Genomic DNA, 20,121 nt, shown 5'->3' on the forward strand with positions numbered 1-20,121 from the left:
TTAGAAGCTATAATCATATTTATTTAAAAAAGTGATATCAAATACAACCATATATATTCATGCCTATTTGGAGAGCATTTTCAAAATATCGAACAGTGCTGCCATTTTCCAGTCAAAACAATGACAAAGCATTTCAGCTTTCCCTTTTTAAATCTTTTCAGTATTCTATGCTTTATATACACAAAATAGGAAAAATTATACAGGAATCCAGAGCCAGAGATGTGATATGAAAACAGTCTTGACAAAAAAAATCTTACTTAAAATGATTTCTAAAATACACAACTATTAGGTAAGAGATGAAAAATTATTCCCTTACAAAATCCTAACTCTACAGTGATTTGTACACAGGGGGTTTCATGTAGCAAAAAGTAACATTTTATCAAAGCTTACATACTTTAAAGACAAGATCAAGGTTCTTATCTTCTTTTTCTTTTTTCATTTTGCTTTTGCACAGTGGCGTTTAAGTATTACATCCCTTTTTTCCCTCCTGAAGTTTCCTCCTGAATTCACACAGTGCCTGTACTGAGGACGGGGGGAGATTAAAAGAAAAGTGTAGATATAATTATTTTTCTTAACAAAGAAAATAATATATAAGTATTTTGATTTGGTGAAAGCAGTTGAAAAGTTACATGTATTAACTGTCTGAAGAACTGTAACTGGGGAAGAAGGTGACTATGGCAAGTTAAATACTCCAGCATTCCCTCCATCTCTGAAATGCAAATAAGGCAAAATGTGTGCATGAGGATTAAAACAATTTATTGCAGAAGAGCTCATGCTTTTAAGATGAAAACCTAGACACAAGACAAAGCTACCAATTCTAAACTGAAGAAGTAAGTATTTGGACCCAGCCAGTTTGAATGTATTAAGTATTGTTCTCACTTGACCAAGTGATTGTGTATATGGAATAGGTATGTATTTATTACATGTTGGACATATTTTCTTTTTTTTTTTTTTGTAATGATTTGTGAATAATTATCAGGATTTTCCAGGACTTAAGTTTATTCTATGCAAGACAGGAATGGCTTACCAAGCAAACAACATAATTTTCTACCTAAGCCCTTAAAAAAAGTTTCCCCATCAGTTATTCTCTTCCTTGGATTCTTATTTCAACTCCTTTAAAAGTGAAGTGCTAGTAATGTGAATTGCAAAATACTACTTTGTAAGTCTGAATTCTAATTCTCTGATCCTATTCCCCTATACTGTATTTTTCTGTACAAGGCCACCATTTTTATGTTTTCATTATTGTTTGAACCAATTAATACTAGAAAATGTCACATTTTAGAACTGTAACATGTTAATTTTTAAGCCAGTCAGTTTTCTAATAAGACAAACCAGCTTGCAAATGATAATATTTGTCTACTAGACACCTGTAAAATCCATTTTAATCCCCCCCCCCCATTCTGTAAGTTTGTAACAGAAGCAGTAGTCCAACAATAAAACACATCATAGATTTACATTTGTATTGGTTATTTTGAAGTAGTCTGCAAAGTAATGAAGTATGACAAGTCAGAAGAGTACCTTAGCTGAAAACTACACTTAAATTTGCTTCAGTTCTTTGAAGGGCACAGGAAGCCCAAATCTTAAAGTGAGTATCATATCATATATTAGTTTCAGGTCTAGAAAAAATGTAAGCCTTTAAACAGCTCATATTTGTACTTGCTGTGCCTAACAAGAACTGCATGCAAGCATGACTGCATTACAACTCTTGTTCCTCTTCCCTTCACTGTAATACCATGAAAGCTGTTTGTAGAATTATACTCAAAGTAATTATGGAAGATACTTATTGTATTACTCCTGCCCCTTTTATTTTTACTGGCACAAAACCATAATTTATGTCACATGGACCATTCACTGGAGAACAGTAAAATCTGTTGAATGAATGAAGCCTGAAATTCCATCAAATATAATTCTATAATTAAAAAAAAACAACCCACTAACAAAAACCAATGTCTGCTCCCTTACAATGGACTTTGGCCTAAAGCTATAACATGGGAAAAAACCCAACCCTTCAGCTTGATAGGGTAGGTAACCCCAGAAGTACACTCTAAATTAGTAATTTAACAGCATAGTTAAGTCACACTGATAACTGTTTATCGTTGAAAGAATGAACACCAAAAAATGACAGCAGTTTATTGACAGCTTCTTGGCAGGCCCAGACATTTTGAACTTGAGACCTGGGTAATAAAAAATGTACTGTCAGCAATTAGTATGAGTTTTTTCCTTGGGTACAGTTCAAACAGAGGCCCTGTCACTTCCTACAAGTTCTGAAAGGAGGTTGTAGCATGGTGGGGGTCAGCCTCATCTCCCAGGTAACAAGATGAGAGGAAATGGCCTCAGTTTGTACCAGGGGAGGTTCAGTTTGGGTATCAGGAAGCGTTTCTTCCCTGAAAAGGTTGTCCACCATTGGAACAGGCTGCCTAGGCAAGTGGTTGAGCCCCCTCCCTGAAGCTATTTAAAAGAGGTGCAGCTGTGGTGCTTGGGAACATTACATTTAGTGGTGGACTGGCTGGTTTAGGTCTTTTGCAGTGACAAAATTACGTGAATTAACAGATGCAGCTTCAATTGCCCTCTTGTATCTGCTTGACTACATAGATGTGCCTATATCATTCAACTTGACATTTCTCTAAAAATCAAACTGGTATTTGCTGACTGACAGCATTTCTCCATAGAAAGGATAATAGTTGTCCCTGTGATCACTGACTCAGCTGTGCCTTTCAGGCACTGACATTTTATATTTCTTCCATATTAAAATACTGGGGTGATGAAGTGACTTATGATGTGACATGAAAGTTCAAAGGCAAACCTCCATGTTTTAGTGATTATAAAATCATGTAGTTGGCCTGGGTTACAGTCAGTGAGATTTAAGGGGCTGAGTTTTTGGGGTTTTTTTAATATAGGGCTGCTAGAGCTAGAAATAATATTTTTATTATGTTCTTAGAGAATAAAAGGTCTGAGTTCCAAATACTGGCATCAGCTTGCCCGTCTACATCTATTTATAAAAATGAGTCTTATTTCAGAATTAGTTTATGGCACAACTAAGAAAGGAAAATTAAGCTGTGGTTAATTGACAGATGAGAAAAAAAATCAGTGCTTTAGACACCTTTCTTGCTTTCAGTTTCATAGAAATTTCAAACTGAAAGCAGAAATTCACACCCTGAAAAAGACAGCATTTCAAAATGGTATATGCATACATGGACTTTTAAAGTAATTGTTTAGCTATATTAATTTGAGACATCACAAATAATTATAATGTGGATGACAGGATTATTTTAAAAATACAAAAATCAGTTTTTAAAAAGTAGTGCTGTCTCATGTCAAAATCCAAATTGTGTAACACATACTGGTGACATTGGTGAAAATCCAGCACATAGATAAGAAAAACAGAATTTAGCCCAACTATGCATACTATAATAATATCCCAAGCTATCAGGAAACCATTGCTGTAAACAAATCTTTACTGAGAGGTAAGAGCCCTTTCATGTACAGTACTACTTGATGCTGAATGTGTATATCCATCTAGCTACCATTCATCTCCTACTAATTTTAATTAAACGTTACTATTGTGCAAAGATGTAACTTTAGAATATTTTGATAAAGAAATTTGGGATTATCTTTGAAAGCTTCTTAGAATGCCTGTGCTAACTGTTAATGCTTTAACTGGACTACAGCTTATATACTCTATCTACAACATATTTCCATATAATTTATATGTAAACAGAATTTGTATTTCAAGCACCATTTAGGAAAATGAAACATCTCTCTTTTGTTGCACTGAAGTTCAAGGTCAGGTTTGGTCATCCTGTTACACATTCATCCTGGATATCAAAGCAAATGTCTTACAACCAGTAGCATAAGCCATCTCACATACTTTGCTTCCCAATTTTTCTCAGGATCAGAAACAACGTAATAAAAAATTGTAAGGTGCATGAATAAAGGCCATTCCTGAAAAAACTGCAACATTCTGACAGACACTCATGGAAAGCATTTCAGAAAGAACATCCACACAGGCATAAATATTCATTCTTAAAAGAGCTACTTGAACAGGGGTCATTTCAGATTGCAGGAGTGCATCTTATGTGTGTGGCACTGACTTTATGGCACTGAAATCCCCTCCTACTTTCTCTTAGACTCAGTTACAGCTCTTTCATACTGAAAGGCCAGAATAAAGGGTTGGGCTTGATGAGGAAAATTCTCTGGAAGAGGTAGAAAAGAAAACCTGCTAAACCCAATTGGATATATGCTGCTTTTGAAGTAAAAAGAAAGTGGCTTTAACAAGAAAGAACATAAGAAAACAATAATTAAAAACAAACAAGAACAACAAAACCCCAAGCCAAATAAGGCAAGTTATCTGCTAAAAGACAATATGTTAAACACAAATCTAAAATTTTACAATTGGAAGGTAAAACCAAGAATTGTTACAAAGTCAGAAATCACTGAAAGACTCAGGAGTAACATTATAGTCAACAATACAATTTTGTCTTGAATTGAAAAGTATGAAATTGATGGGTTCTGATTTCTCCTGCAGAAGGGATAATTTCAAAAGTGGACAGCAGGATCAAAAAGTTGACATTAAGTTGTTCATAATAAACAATCACAAAATAAATTATTTAAGATAATTGGAATTTAATTACTCTCTCCATTTTAGAGTGATCTATTAAAAATAATTTATGAGCATAATTTATTACTTGTATCTGTTTTTCCATTAGTACTGAAGAAAATAATTTGATGCTGTTTTCAGCACCATTTGTATCTTCTATAGAATTCTTCAAAACAATTTAAACTTGCTTTTTTAATGCAAGATTTAAAACCTTTACTTTTTAAAGTTACAGCTGCTACCCTTGTCTAACTTTGTGTGAATGGTTCCAGTAATTTTAACAACACTACTCTTGTGAGCAGATGTTTTGTAGGAGTGCTACAGTTCTCTAAATTAGTGCAATCTTTTTTGTATTTGCAGATCCTCTCTAAACTGACCTCCAGCAGCCCCCCTTTCATTCCTGCTTCCAGAACTCTGAAGTGAACCCTGCTTGTGCAACATCCACACAGTAGAATTTTAATGGAGACTTAGCGTTTTGACAATAAGAGGGAAAAAATGATGTTATTTCTCCTCTTCTGAATTCAAGTGGTTTCTGACAGACTCCAGAGACATATTCATGGCTGCTTGAAGCATGTCTTCTTCACTCATATCTCCTCCTAAAGACAATACATGCATACAAGCTGTAATAAATTCACAGTTCTTAATTATAGTTAAATGCTTTTGTTGTTTTCGTCCACACCCACCTTTTCCTACCCCACTGACAAAACTGGTTTTGTTTTCAAAGTCACTGAACATTCTGCAAGCAGTTTATCACCAACAACAGTCAGTTTGTAACAATATACACCAGTTTTGGATCACCAATACCTGACACTGGTAAGGTCTACACACGGTCTTCTGAAAACTGGTTCCAGTAATTTTGTCAGATACTATGCAAGTTGTCATACAACTTTAAAATCAATTTAGAAAACAAACAGTTGGGGTAATAGCAATGGTCTATACTTTGAAATGGGATATTGACATTCAAATGGAAACAGGCTTTTCAGGAAAGTGATCCTTTCCTTCACTGCCAATACAGTAATGGCTGTAATACACAATCCGAATGGCTGCTCAAGTGCAAAGCAGGCAGGGAAGGAAAATTAACAAATAACACAAAGATGAAAAAGACACATGACAGTGTTGAATGAAAGGTTAAAAAACAATACCTGGGCCAGGTTCTGGAGTGCTTGAACTAAGAGTTGCTTTGTCCTGTAGGTTTGGAGTCTGATTTTGCTGCTGTAGCTGTTGTTGCTGTCTGAAAGTGTCATAAATTTGTAAGAGAGTAAGATTAACTTCAGTATGAGACGTGAGTCAAGTCAGAAGTAGAAGCTGTTTGGTACAATAACAGCCCTGTGCCCAAAATCTCTTTCATCATTTCACCCCGATAACCTTCAGATACCTATCTTCCCAGTATTAAATTCCAAGCCACAAGAATATTTTCCCAGGATTTGGTAGCTCTCCATTCTTATCCTACCATATGAAGTCTAACTCCTCCCATCCATAGCATTTCTCCCTGGTCTTTATTTCCTTTATTACTGTAAGACAGAGATAAGGAAAAGCTACAATAGTTCAACTATCTATTAGGAAGGTACACCAGAACAGTAACATAAAATATGTACAATGCTTTTATGTGATGCACATGAGAAACATCATTACCCAAAGCAAAGTCTTAGAGAAATAATACTTTTTGTTGAGAAGGTAGTTGCAGAAATGTACAGGATTTCATTTAAAATACTTCAATAATGTATGTTTTCTTTTCTTTCTTCACAAGACTTGCAGTAATAACAAGACTACTGCATTATTAACAAACACTCTCTTACTAGAGGTTTCTCTGTAGGAACCACCTGAGAATAGTAAAATTCAGGTACTGTTAGGAAATCATATTAAGACAGAAAATTTGAGCTGGACCTCAGTAAGAAACCCATCCACACCCCAAAAACACTGAAAAATACATGTACTTCCACATGCAGTTTTCTATCAGCTACTTTACTTTTCAAAATATGCTTGTCTTCTCCTTCGCAGCTCTTCTGAGGAAAGGGACTCTGTCTGACTGCTGTGAGACGACTGAGGCACATTCTGTGGTAATGAGCCTGAGAGCTCACTTCGACGGCTACCTGAAAGCAGAACATGCCATATCCTACTAACTATAGTAAAATGAAGTTAGTAAATAAAATATAACTTAAAAAATGTCCTCAAACTTGAAAAGAAGAAAGACTTTTTTGAGATCTAAGCACCTAGAAGAACTTCGCTGGATAATTTCTCCTCTCCTCACCTTAGGACTGCTTCCCTTTCCTCCTGCAACCCTTTGCCAATTTGTTCTTCCTTCCTAATAATCAATAACAACATCCAAGTTACAACTTTTCAAAAAGCAGGAGGGAGATAGGTGCAATCCTGGATTGTCCTTCCATGCCTCAAACCAGTCTTTCCAGAGATGGTGACACATGCTGGAAAAATTGCCTGACAAACTGATTCCAGGAGCTGCTTAAAGCACTGTAAGAAATTGAGATGAGCACTGCACCTTGCATGCTGAGCTGAATGGCTCTGCGAAGATCAGCCTCTTCATCCTCCATATCAATTTCCTGCCTACTTAGAGCCAGGGCTCTCTGAAAATTCTCTTCATCTTCATCTAACATGCCTGTTCCTTCAAAAGGATGGTTAACTTCAATTGCTTGGTCCACATCACTTCTGGATAGCCTGTGAAATTCATACATTCATAGCAAAATTTAGACAGAAATTATATTAGATTTTATCATGAGGTTTAAATTAGTATGTTCTGCCAATTTAACTCTAGGTTTAACTTTGGGAAAAACATTCTTCTTGTGAAAGTCTGTTACATAAACAAGTATTTTCCTGAAAAATGAAAAAGCACAAAAGGGCTGCAGAGCAACATTAACATATATTTGCCACACACTGACCTCTAAAGCAATGTACATGTTGACAAGAAGCTGTTAAGATAGTAAATCATCAAAAATGATAAGCCCACAAAAAGCTGTGATACATGTTATTCCAACCTACTGCTATTTGAAAGTTACACCAGCAGAAAAGAGTGCATACAGTCTCCTTCTCAGGAGGCCTTGAAGGCCACACTAAAGCAACAGAACCCATGTAAACTGTACACACTTTCCATGTTACTACTAATTATTCCATCAATTTACAACATCAGTTTAACTTTACAAAGGGGAAAAAAGTAATTAATTTCTCTGAGAAGCCTAAAGCCTTTTTATCAGTATGTAATTTGTTCACTATGAAAATTCAGTTAAATCATTGCAGAAGTGCATAAAGGACTAGCTTTATACACTTTAAAGGATGTTTTATATTAGCAGAACACATAAAAAATGAGCAGCACCACAATGTTACAGTGAAATTATTCCAAAAGGGAATGCTGTATGATTTATATGATGTGGAATTCAAAGATCAGTTTCTTGTTCTTTATTACTTATGACAGAATGCACAAACCAGTCTTAATTATAAAAGAATTACTATTAACCATAGTTTATAAGATTTGCCTGAACCATTTTCCTCCCTAAGTCAAAAATCTGCACTATAATATGCTTATGTAAGTGGAAAGACTCAATCAAGTCAGCTTTTGCCCACTTAACAATACAGCATTTTTAAGTTATTAATTTTAATACACCATCAGCTTGCTTTTCCCATGTGCAACAGCAGTACACATTGAACTAAAGGTACTTCTTGTTACTTCCAAATTACAAACCAATCATACTGAACATTATAAAAAGAAAATCTCTATTTGCCTTACCTCTGATCTCTTGACTGTGCTGCCTCTTCTCCGATCAGTTTTGGTCGCTGCATCTGCTGTACCCGAATCATCTGCAGCAGCTGATCAGCCTCACAGTCTGGCAGGTCACCTTTTACTACAAATATGGAATAACCTGAGAAAAAGAAATTGTCTACAGCATTAAAGTGCAGATACAAACACTCTAAAATGCACACTATATGGAATACAATCATGTGCAATTTAAGATGTAAGACTCTACCTTTTATTATAAGGACTTGCGTTATTTCACTATTTCAATCATAAAACTAAGGGTAGCTACTGAATACGTAAGTTCTAAAAAATTATGATTATTACCTACTTTTAATTAATGAGATTTAACATCTGCAAGTTACTATTACCTTCCTGTTGTAATTGAGCCAAGAAAAGTGCAAGATATGTATCTGATATTAGTTCTGGACCCATCAAGAGAGAGTTCAAGTTAAACCACTGTAATTAAGAAAAAAAAAAGGTTGAGAGAACAAATTAGCATGAAGATTCCTTGGTAATCCATTCCTGTACATTATGGTAATTTTTTTATTATGGAATATCCAAATAAATCTAGTAAAATAAATTATCAAATTCAAGTGTTGAAGCATAATACCTATACTGCTAAATGTTGTCCATCAAATACTTTAACAGGATATCTGAAGTGTGGAAATTACTGCATGCTGTCTCCCATTACTGAATACTGGTACCAGGGAAACACATTAAACCAGATAAGCTTTAACCATTGTATTTTGATTTATTTCAGACATCATTCTAAAATTCTGCTTAATCCTAGTTTTAAACCTGAGACTAATGCAGTAAGAAACCCTTCATCAGTTAATGCTATGTATTAAGAAATTAATAGATACAGAAAACAGACATTCAATTATTTCCATTAAATACTTTCATGGAACATTTCACCTTTAATAGCTGGTGATGCTGAAAACTAGTGTTTACCCTTCTCTTAGATAATTTTTAAACTTAAATTAAAAAAAAAAATTACTCAAATTTAGTATGCTGAGAGTACAGCACTATATTACAACAGGGGAGGCTTCATATAAACATACACAAATAATTTCTAGTGACCCAAAGACCATAATTAGTAATTTATAATACTTCTACATAGAAACAGTATTATACTTACATAAAACTTCTAGAGAGGAAATATATTCAATGTGAAACCAGATATTCTACCTTTAAACCCCCATATATAATTCCAATGTAACTAAAGAACTTTTTTTTAGACCTACTCATTCAATATTATACAGTTTTAACCAGAAAGCACCATTTGACTTAGTGGAAGGAGAATTTTATCTCCATTCTCACAGAAATGCACTGATCTACCCAAACTTCCATATATGCACCCACACACTTGCAGCCAGGCTCATACAACAGATTAAGTGACTATCTGCCACCCTGTCATGCAATCACTTCATTTGCCAAAAACACTCCTTGCCACTAGCAAAGGGTAAAAAGACCAATAGTATAGAAGAGTAGGGGAATGAAAAGTTCTGTAAAAATCTGATGGACAGACTATAGCAAATTTTAAAAGACACTATGGAGGAGAAAGTTTTGTTAAACTAATTTTGCTTTAACTGTAACAGAGGAGAAGCAACCTATTTTGTCAAATGTTCTCATTACTCTCTAGATAACAACACCTAGTACTGTCTTCATGTGGTTACAAGCCACAGGTAAAAGAGGAAAAAAGCATTCCCTCTCCAGCTTAGGATGTCTTGGGTTAGAATGCCCTCATAAAATTCCACCCATCGTGGTTGCATTGTATAATAAGCATAATTTAAAGACAACCATTTTGATATCAAATAAACAAAAAATGCCTGTAAACATTAGCCATACTTTTAAACTAAAGCCAAACAGTAGAGTTTAGTTTTCTAACTCACAAGTGACTTTTCTTTATTTTTTTAAATCTGGATGACAACATAAATAGACAGAACTTGAAAAAAGGAACCAAATGGGCAAACAGATTCCTGTCCCACTATTACAGACTCTTAAAGCTGTTTTCCATGAATGTTTTCTCTGAAAAAAAGCCCTGAAAAAACCAAACACCAAATCTGCTCGTGTTGTATAAAAGCTCATAAGTTTTTATATGTACTTTTGAGTATCCATTATTATCCATCAAAAACTTGAATATTTTCTTATATCTACCGCCCATTTAAATACAAAATTATTTTACAATGCCACTATCTTACTGTATTAAAATAAATTTGAATTCTGTAGGGATCCTAATCTTTGTTCAGGATTCCCTACTCCCCCTGACCCCCCAGTACAAGTTTTCTTCAGTATTTCATGCAGACAAAAAAAAAAAAAAAAAAAAGGAAATAGCTTAAGAAGTCACCTAAGACCCTACCAGAGCTGTAGCTCCCCAAAGGACATTCACGAGGGAATTGATCCTACAGTGTTTTCCCAGGCTAATATTTACAATGACCTGCCTGGCATTTTTGTGATAAAACAAACATTTACCTTTTTTTTATATGGGATACTATTAAACCAAACTGCAGCAAAAGCTTGCAAAAGGGAAGCACAATCTACTTGCAACCACTTTTACACACCCATTTCTGAAGTTAATTTTAAAATAAAAAAAGACAGTGTCACCTGTTTTCCTAACTTTCGAACTGTAAACCAGTGTTCCTTATAATTACAAATAAATGATTTTTCATTTCTGTAAAAAGAAAAACAAAATATATAAATAAAATTAAATACTCTAAAATCAGAGTACATAATAATGTTTAAGATCTTTGCTATCACTAATTCAAACTTAAATATAATAAAGTTTCAGTAATATAACCATTGATGTTACATTACAGAATACTCATATTGCTTTTATAACATTCAGGAAGTTGTCAATATCAGTGAAATCTCCATATATCTGTGATGCCACAGATACTGAAATATCATGAAGGCACAGAGGACAGATGTTCTCATGCACCCCCAAAAAGAAAAAAAAAAAGAAAAAAGAATCAAAGCCAGGGGCCAATACAAATATCAAAATGCAATGGAGCATAAAACAGCAATTTAAAAGAAAGATTTAAAACATAGATTAAGAGTATTTTTACAGTAAAATAAAAGCAAGGTGCTAAAAGAGTCTTACATAGGATCGATCCCAAGTCTCTGGTACTCTGGGCTGTTGAAGAGGATTAGTTCTAAACCCCACACTTTCAAGGCATTGCTTATAACCTGTCAAAAAAGTACACTTTTCATGAGTCACACTAGTTCAAATCTGAATTCAAGCAATGCAATCATCTTAGCTATGCTAAACAATTATACTGCTTTCATAAAACTTAATTTCAAAACATTGCCAGGAAACCTAGGAATCACATTACTCAAAATGCAGCTGTCATGAATCCACATGCAAGCATAACACTCATATCTTATCTAAGGAGAAGTAACAAAACTAGGATTTAATTCAGCTGTGTTAATGAGCATACTCCTCCAAACAAAGCTGTCATTTCACCTTCCACAGACACTTTGGTAGTTATCATCTCTCTACTTGCAATGCACAGCTCTGCCCTTACTTCCCCCTCCTCCCCAATACAATCTCAATCTTTCTTCACAGTAGCTGTTGGGAATTTTGTACTACTGGATTATCACAGGATCAGTCAGTTTATTGATCTGAGCACCAACTCTTTTACAATAACTCTTTAAAGGTACATGAAATAAGGCTGTAAGAACTTTTATGTTAACAATTCTAATTCCTTTCAGCAAGCCAACTGTGCCTCAAATGACAAAGCAATGACAGGACAAAACAGTAGAACAAGGAAGCATTTTTTTCAGCTACTGAAGCAGCCCAAAGACAGCAGGAAAGCCAAACTGTTAATGGTTTCTTGTTAAAAAGAAAAACAGCTCATTTGGCCAAAAGGAAGTCAAGCTCTTGAGGGAGCCTGGAGCATTGACAAGTACCACTGAAAGCTTGGGAGACAGCCAAAGATGCCTAGAGCTCAAATCTAGACAAAACGCCCAATTTGGTGTTCAAAACTTTTTTTGCTGTTTGTCTGGTTTAAGTATTTATTATTAATTACTTTTCCCTATGGCCCTAAAAAAACCAAAAACACCCAAGAAAAATCTTCAGATCATTGTGATAACCCTGTAACCACTGCCAAGGGCTTTCCAATCTATAATTTGAGAAAGAAATCTGAATTATGCTTTTTCACCTGGAAGACAAGGTCTACACCTGAAGTGCCCACAAAAAACAGCTTAGAACTCAAGCTTATTGCCAGCAGGTGTCATTTCACAGTTCCTGAATCCATGTTTCTCCTATGGATTTGAGGGCCCATCAACTGAATAACTGCAAGTCACTATTCTTAAAGGAAAACACTCTAACATTTGGAACTCCAGCACTTAATCCCATTAAGCCCATAAAGTGGTAACTAGATGGAAAAGCTCAATGCCATTTAAATTACATAAAAGAACATATATTGCATAAATAGAAAATGGTGTCAGAAGAGAGCTGTGCTTACTTGAATTGAGAAGAATCCACTATCATCCATATTTACAGAAGGCTGCTGCTCGATGTGAAGTTGGAAGGCAGAAAGGGGAAAAATGGTATAAACATAAAAGGTCAAAAATAATTGAGTTGTGAAAATAAATGTAACTGCAGATTCTTAAAGCAATGATTTATGTCCTTGTCTGCAAGGCTGATTACAATGCCCCAAATAGGCATTTTAATTTAAAACTCAAACCTTTAGAGATGTTCAGTGCTTAAAGGGCAGACAGACATGGGAATTTCTGTTCCTATCTGACACTGGCTTACAAAAACAAAAGGCAAATTACTGATCCTCCTCATCATGCCTGATCTTCCTACTTGTAAGATGAAGGTAATGTAGCTTTTTGTAGAATTATTATAAAGCTGTACTAGTAACATTTGAAAATGACACATCTAAGATATATGAATGAAAAGGCCTATACATTTAAAAACCTTTAGCACTAGAAAATTAACCTTGTCTAGCTATGCGAGAATAGGTCTGTGCCAGACAATATTTCATTTCAGGCAATATCAAGCAACCTCAAATGAACATAATTTTACCTGTAAAAATGTCCTGTATTCTTCACTAGATACTCCTCCCTCTGCCATTCTCATCCTTTCTTCCTCATCCAATTGCTGTGCAATAGAGGATAACTCAACAGGACTAAAGTATTCACCTTGCAGCAAATTATTCAGACAATGCTGAGCACACAATGAGCCTTCTTGCTAATAATGGAAAAGAAAAGAAAAACGATGGAAAAAGAAAAAAAATCACCCCAGGTTAATGCAAACTCTGTAAAATGACTCAACTGTTTCACTCTGGCAAACTTCCTGCCCTCCCCACTCCTGCAGAATACCATATCTGCTTCCAATGTATTACACTGCAAGCTATAGAACACAATCCTCCCAACAGCTTGATGGGAGAAAAGCCAACACGCATACTACCTTATTTCCTTAAGGGAAATAAATTTCATGTAAAAATTCTTTTTGAAAACACCATTAATATTGCTAATGACCCAACAAATCACACAGAGACTCTACAACCATCAGAACAATCGATTCCATCCTCTTCCAAAACATCAAAATATGAAAATCAAACAGTTAGATCTCTACTTCCTAGAACAAACATTTTCTGTAACAGACACTCTCATTATCTTTTAACTATTCTTCTCTTCCAGGGGTGGCTATGGACAATCTGCCCTCCACGTTATTGTTGAGAAAGTGATTAGGAGCTGGACAAACAATAAAGCTCCTTTTCCACATGAAATTTACATATATGAAGTAGATAAATTAGGGTCATGCCACTAGTCTGAAAATCCTGAAAAGAATGATGGGGAAACAAAATATTAAATTCAGCATAATAAACAATGAATTTTATTTTTATTGATAGACCAATTGACATTGATTCAAATAAAAAACATTTCAGATACTTTGTTACATATCCAGCCCATTACAGGCAACAGAACTATAGTGTAAGATTTTTAAAACATCGGTATAAATTTTAAAAGAGCTAATTAACAATGTCAGACATGATTTTGTAGTATAAATTTAAAGAATCTCTGATCTAAATGAATGTATGATAGGCTCCATCATTTCCACCTATGAGATAAAATACTGCCTCGTTAAAAAAAAAATCACAATGTAAACCTACCAAAGCAGCTTCCCATGAAAAGCAATCTTTTTCCACAAATAACTGTAACTCCATGTGCAAGACAAGTGGTATCAGTTTTAAAATCCTGCTTTTCTCTTTTGTTTTAATCAGTCTTCATTTTATTTACATTAAGAATTCTCCTAACTCTCCGTTAAAAACAAAACCCCTCAAGAACAAAACAGAACACCCCTCCCTCAAGCCACACCCACAGAAACAAAGAATACAAGAATATGCCTTTGAGGAATATTCTTTAAAATTCCATAAAAGCATCATACAAACCATATGTAGAACCCTCCCATGATCTCCCTTACAGCTGAAACCTCGAAAGTTCCCTTTACTCCAGAACCTTCCTATGGCTTCATCACTCGGTTGAGCAATGAGCTACCAAAGCTATGCTGGCTGTACAGCCAGGCTTCAGTGGATTCTGGAAGCCTCCTCCAGCTCATGCCCTCCCTGCAGCAAGGAACTCATGAGTAAACAGCAGCTTCTGTCCCTCTGGGACCACATCCCTACTGCTGGCCACACGACAAAACTGTGACACAAGAACCTGCTCAACAATCACAGAATAATAGGAAACTGGTTTAGAAACAGAGAGATAGTAAAATACCACTGAAAATTAGTTGTATTACATGCTTACATAGTAATTTCTCTAAAAGGAAACTTTTTAGTAATAAACAGTTAATTCATGCTGTGATAAGCTAGGCCATGTAACAAAAGAGTACATTTTGTTAAACTGTTTTCAAAGCCAGACTGAAGGTCACTGAAGCAGAGGCCATCACGGCTGAAATCCAACACTCACTCTGAACAGCAGCTACTTAACATCACAACACTTGCCAAATTTTGAAACCCAAACCTACTCCCCAGGTTTTATGGGTTTCAGAACAGCAATTTTTAAAGGAAGGTACACAGCTATTTTACTTGACTTCTTAAGGAAACCAATCCTACATAACAAAACAAAGTAACAGAACTAGTAGTAAGATTAACACAGTAAAGTTCAAAGGACATTGGCAAAGTGCAAGAACAAATCCAATTATAATTTGAACAGCATTAGAACAGAAATAGGTCATATTTGCGAAGCTGGATAAATCACAGCACTTCACAGCAGCATTTGTCCTCCAGAACAGGAAATACTGTTCGGCACAGAGAAGCACACTGTATGAACTGCGATTTCTCTAGCGGCTCTCCCACTCCCTGCTCATTACACAGGCACAGCCAAGCCAGGCTGTGACGAGACGGCTCTGAGAGCACAGGGGCAGCCCTGCCTGCCGCTGCTTATCCTCGGACTCATTCCTCTGCCGTGCGAGCTCCCTCTCAAGAAACACAAGTAGCTGCAGCCCACATCTCCGCACACCTGGGGCTGTTTCTGCGCTCCCCAGAACACAGTCCCCGTGCTAAAGCGGACGCCTGGCTCAGCCCGGGCTCTCCTTTCCCTGCAGGGCTGGCAGCGTCCAGCCGGGAAGGGCCATAGGCACAGGCACCGTGGAGCGAGGGCCTCGGCTCTCCGCCGGGGCAGAGGACAAGCCACTGCCGAAGGTTCGAGATGCGAGGGCCTCGGCTCTCCCCCGGGGCAGAAGACAAGCCACTGCCGAAGGTTCGAGATGCCACGGAGGAACAGCGCGGCCCGACCCGACACAGCCCGAGCGCACCCCGGGGGCTCCCCCGCTCTCAGCGCAGGGATGGGAGGCCCGGGCACCGCCCCAGCAGCTCCTCAGAGAGAGCTCGCGCGCCTCCCCCGTCTCGGCGGCCCGGACGGCCACAACCGACGGCGCTACAGCCAAGGCGGGCAGGCAGCGGGACCCACCCGGTCCCCCCGCACTCGCTCCCTCACTCACCCGCTCGTGGAAGATCGACTCCATGTTTACGGTGGCGGCCGCAGCCCCCACCCCACGTGACCCGCCCGGCCAATCGCAGTGCCCACCGCCCCCCGGCCGCGCAGGGAAGGCACCGCTGGCTGCGCCCGGCCCGGCCGCCGCGCTGGCGCCCCCTGCCGGGGAGGAGGCCGGCGCGCTGAGCCGCCGCCATCCGCGAGCGCCCCCGCGCGGCAGCCGTGCCCGCAGCGCCGCCGGCTCCTCCGCCGCTTCTCCCCGCACCCAGCTGAGCAGCGCCCGGCACCGCCCGCTCCTGCCTTGGGCTCACCAGCCCCTAACACCCTCCTGGTCCGCTCACAAAGCCGCAGTAACTGCTTAACCACTACTCCAAACAAGCCTACAGAGGAAACCCAGAAAGAAACTTAACCGGGTTCAGTAGCTGTCAAGCACATTCTGGGTTTATGGAAGTATTCCTTTAAAGGCTAGTTCCTGAAATAGCTATAAACACATGCATTCCACACCATACACAACAATAACAACTGCCGCCATGACGTTTTCTGAAAAATCCCTTTGCCAGGATTCTTCTCCCAAGAAGCTGAGAAGCCTCAGAGGAAAAGAAAAACAATAATTATCTGCTGCTGTGGAATGCAACAGGTGCATCTTTGATTGGTCTCATGTGGTTGTTTTTAATTAATGGCCAATCACAGTCCAGCTGTCTCAGACTCCCTGGTCAGCCACAAGATTTTACTCCTTTCTATTCCTTTCAAGCCTTCTGATGAAATCCTTTCTTCTATTCTTTTAATAAGTTTTAGAATATATTTTTTTAATATAACATATATCACAAAATAATAAATCAGCCTTCTGAAACATGGAGTCAAGATTCTCATCTCTTCCCTTGCCCTAGGACCCCTGTGAACCACCACATTCAATATAAATGATTTTTGCATAGTTTATTCTATAGTTCTTCCTCTTTTTTCCAGAGTAGGGAAGAAAATTTTTTCACCACTTATGGACTAATGGAATTCCTGAACACATATTAGTCATGTAATTAAATCAACTTCAAAAAGTAACACCAGAAATTAAACTAGCACTGATGAATGGCAGATTTCCTTTACTGTAGTATCCTCTCAGGGTAAAAACCATATTCCTGTTCTTTCAATATGTGAGGGAAGATGATGACTCAAACAAAAACGTCTTCCTTTTCATCATCAGCTTTTATCTCCATGTTACTTCTTCACCAGGCTTCAACTCCCTGTGTAGAAAAAAAAAACAAACAAGAAAGAAGACACTAAAATTAGTACCTTTCTTTTTAGAATAATTATTAATAAATATAAGTACTTATTTGTGTTAGTTTATATTCAACAATACCTTCATTTTGAGATTTATGTAAAAATTTAACTTTCCTTGCAATTGCTGTCAGTTAAAAATCCTTCCATACTGATAAACTTCCTCCTTTCTTTCAAAAGCTTCAATGGATTGAGTCCTCTGATTTCCATTCATTTAACTGGAAGCACAGAACACCTGACTTCTAAGGAGTTAAGAGACTTTTAATTGGATTTAAAATGAAAAATTCTACTTCTTTTAAATTTAACAATTTATTACTTTAGGGGAAAGAGAGGTGTGAAAGAAGAAGGGATTTTTACAAGACTCTGACACAGCAGCCCAACTTCACTAACAAATACATAAGAAAAGTGCTAATGTACCAGTGGGGTAGATTATGTCAAAAGCTTTCTTTCTTACTCAAAATTAATTTAGGTGAGGCCAGAGTTGAAAAAAAAAATCCACTGGCACACAAACTGATAGCAGTCCTACTTTATGCAATATGACTTTTTTCCCCTCTTCTTTTGTTACCTGATGATCTAATACAAAATTAGAACTGACACAGTCAGTGTCTGAAGTTTTCTGATGGAAATACTCCCTGAGGAGTCACAGCCAGAAAACCAAAACTGATCAGTGCATAAAATCACATAATTCAGTGAAGATATAGCAGCATGTATGTTAATTTTCAAGAACTTTGTGATTATTTTGAAGTAACACACTATTATAAAAGTATTTGGTTGAAAAGCACTGTGATCATTTTAAATTTGAGAAAATTAAAACTCAAGCACTGTGTTTCTTGCTGAAGTTATAAAGTCAAAATAATGGTTTCCATATCTCATGACCAAGAACTTTACAGTCATTAACAGTAGTTAATGATCCTTTCTTTCATGAAGCTAGCTCCTAAAGATTCCATTTTCAGAAGGTATTACTGACCTAAAACACTTCATGAATGCTTGATATTTTTAGGCCTTTCTTCCCTTTTTTTGGTTACACTCATAACTAAAAAAGAACTGAGAAACACTTTGAAAAATAACTATCTATGTATATAAGAAGCATCATAAAGCAGACCTTTTATATAATAAGCTCTTGTTTCTGAAGGAAGACAATCTTTCATCATTCCATCTGTCCAAATAGCATCCAATCACAAATCCTAAGGGAACAAGGATGTGAACCCAGTGTTCACGCACAGCTTGGGCAAAATTCACCATGACTGCTGGAAAGAAAAGTGGAACAGGTAAGAGGCACTAATAGATCTGCACTTGGAAACTGTTGCATGTTTGGCACCTTTACTCTCACTTACTAGGATTCTACAATGACATAATACACATGAGGGCTACCCAACACTTCCTAGGACACACATATGTTCTCAAACCCATACCTGGGTTTCTTAGAAATCCTAACTGTTGACCCTGGGAAAAAGGATTCCATCCTAAAACAGGAGAGAAATAGAACATCTCTTTAATTTACTCATTAAAGTAACTACAGAAGTTTGCTGCTCTGTAAAACATTAGGAACACTTTCATAACCAAAGTGTAGAAGGACACTTCATTATCTGTGTCAAGTTCCAAAGACAAGTTGTGTATTTACCGGGGAGCTGACAGATATTACATTTCTGAAATAAGGAAGAACATTTCAAAAATCACAGAATGACAGAATTATTACAGCTGGAATGGCCCTCCGGAGATCACCCAGTCAAACCTCTCTGCCAAGGCAGGATCACCTGCAGCAGATGACACAGGAACACATCCAGGTGGTTTTTAAATGTCTCCAGAGAAGGAGACTCCATGACCTCTCTGGGCAGCTGTTCCAGTGCTCTGTCACCCTCAAATTATAGAAGTTTTTCCTCGTCTTGAGGCAGAACTTCTTGTGTTTTAGTTTATGGCCATTGCTCTTTGTCCCGTTGCTGGGCACCAACGAAAAGAGTCTGGCACCCCCGCCTTTGAGACATTTACAGGCACTAACGAGATCCCCTCGCAGTCTTCTCCAGACTTAAGAGGCCCAGCAAACCTTTCCGACCCAACCAAACCCTTCCAGACCAGGGAATTACACAGATTACTGCCAGATCCCAGCGCAGTCTGTCACACACAGCGGCGGGCTCGGAGCCCCGGCCGGGCCCTGAGGGCGAGCGGCGCCGCCGTTCCGCCGCGGCCGCTGTGGGGCGGCCCCGCACGCACCCCCGGCGGGACCCCCCGGCCCCGGCCGCTGACTCGCGACACGGCCCCACCAAGTCCCGGTTGAGCCGCCCCGGCCTGCCCGGACCCCGACCGCCCCTCCAGCAGCAACAGCGCCATAAAGCCCACGGCTGAGAGGCGCTCCCGCCCGACGCCGTGTCCCAGCCGAAGAGGTAGGGGATGGGGCGAGGCGCTCCCAGGGAGGTCCGACAGCGCTTCCGCCCCCAGCACGCTCCCGGCCCCCGCCATTACCGCTGCTCGCGCCAGCACCGGGAGCCGCAGGGGCCGCGCCAAGGGCACCGGGAACGGCGGGCCGGGCGAGACCACGGGCTGCGCAGGGGCGGGGGAGGAGCGCACTCCCCCC

At 38.3% G+C, this 20,121-nt stretch overlaps 2 protein-coding genes across 5 annotated transcripts; both read right to left on the bottom strand.

Annotated features, from left to right (window-relative positions):
* Positions 1 to 16,330, bottom strand: ATXN3 (ataxin 3). Its single transcript, XM_066551439.1, has 11 exons — positions 16,291 to 16,330; positions 13,369 to 13,533; positions 12,803 to 12,847; positions 11,437 to 11,522; positions 10,941 to 11,007; positions 8,705 to 8,792; positions 8,328 to 8,460; positions 7,089 to 7,264; positions 6,561 to 6,684; positions 5,737 to 5,825; positions 1 to 5,190 (listed from the first exon to the last, which is right to left on the bottom strand). Exons 1-11 carry the CDS (start codon positions 16,312 to 16,314, stop codon positions 5,096 to 5,098), a joined length of 1,092 nt encoding a protein of 363 aa, XP_066407536.1. The 5' UTR covers positions 16,315 to 16,330; the 3' UTR covers positions 1 to 5,095.
* Positions 16,331 to 17,201: 871 nt separating this feature from the next.
* NDUFB1 (NADH:ubiquinone oxidoreductase subunit B1) lies at positions 17,202 to 20,108 on the bottom strand. 4 transcript variants are annotated; one of them, XM_066551500.1, is made up of 4 exons: positions 20,010 to 20,051; positions 18,965 to 19,015; positions 18,655 to 18,799; positions 17,202 to 17,518 (listed from the first exon to the last, which is right to left on the bottom strand). In XM_066551500.1, the coding sequence occupies exons 3-4, from the start codon at positions 18,792 to 18,794 to the stop codon at positions 17,482 to 17,484; spliced, it is 177 nt and encodes a 58-aa protein (XP_066407597.1). In that variant the 5' UTR covers positions 18,795 to 18,799; positions 18,965 to 19,015; positions 20,010 to 20,051; the 3' UTR covers positions 17,202 to 17,481. The 4 variants fall into 4 exon arrangements, with proteins under 4 accessions (XP_066407597.1, XP_066407595.1, XP_066407594.1 ...); XM_066551498.1 differs by lacking the exon at positions 18,965 to 19,015 and having other exon boundaries at positions 18,655 to 18,796; positions 20,010 to 20,108; XM_066551497.1 differs by lacking the exon at positions 18,965 to 19,015 and having other exon boundaries at positions 20,010 to 20,105.
* Positions 20,109 to 20,121: the final 13 nt, after the last annotated feature.

The sequence above is a fragment of the Molothrus aeneus genome, chromosome 6, assembly GCF_037042795.1.
Source record: "Molothrus aeneus isolate 106 chromosome 6, BPBGC_Maene_1.0, whole genome shotgun sequence".
NCBI classification, from domain to species: domain Eukaryota; kingdom Metazoa; phylum Chordata; class Aves; order Passeriformes; family Icteridae; genus Molothrus; species Molothrus aeneus.

Bases quoted from the DNA above. Each gene is read 5' to 3' on its own strand.
- ATXN3 (XM_066551439.1), bottom strand. From the start codon at position 16,314: ATGGAGTCGATCTTCCACGAGCGG. The intron at 11,008-11,436 runs GTAAGACTCTTT...TTCTTTTTACAG, and splicing joins AGACTTGGGATCGATCCTAT to AAATGAAAAATCATTTATTT. The intron at 7,265-8,327 runs GTAAGGCAAATA...TGAATTTCACAG, and splicing joins GCACAGTCAAGAGATCAGAG to GCTATCCAGAAGTGATGTGG.
- NDUFB1 (XM_066551498.1), bottom strand. From the start codon at position 18,794: ATGGTGAATTTTGCCCAAGCTGTGCGTGAACACTGGGTTCACATCCTT. The intron at 17,519-18,654 runs GTCTGCTTTATG...TTTTCTACACAG, and splicing joins AAGAGCTTATTATATAAAAG to GGAGTTGAAGCCTGGTGAAG.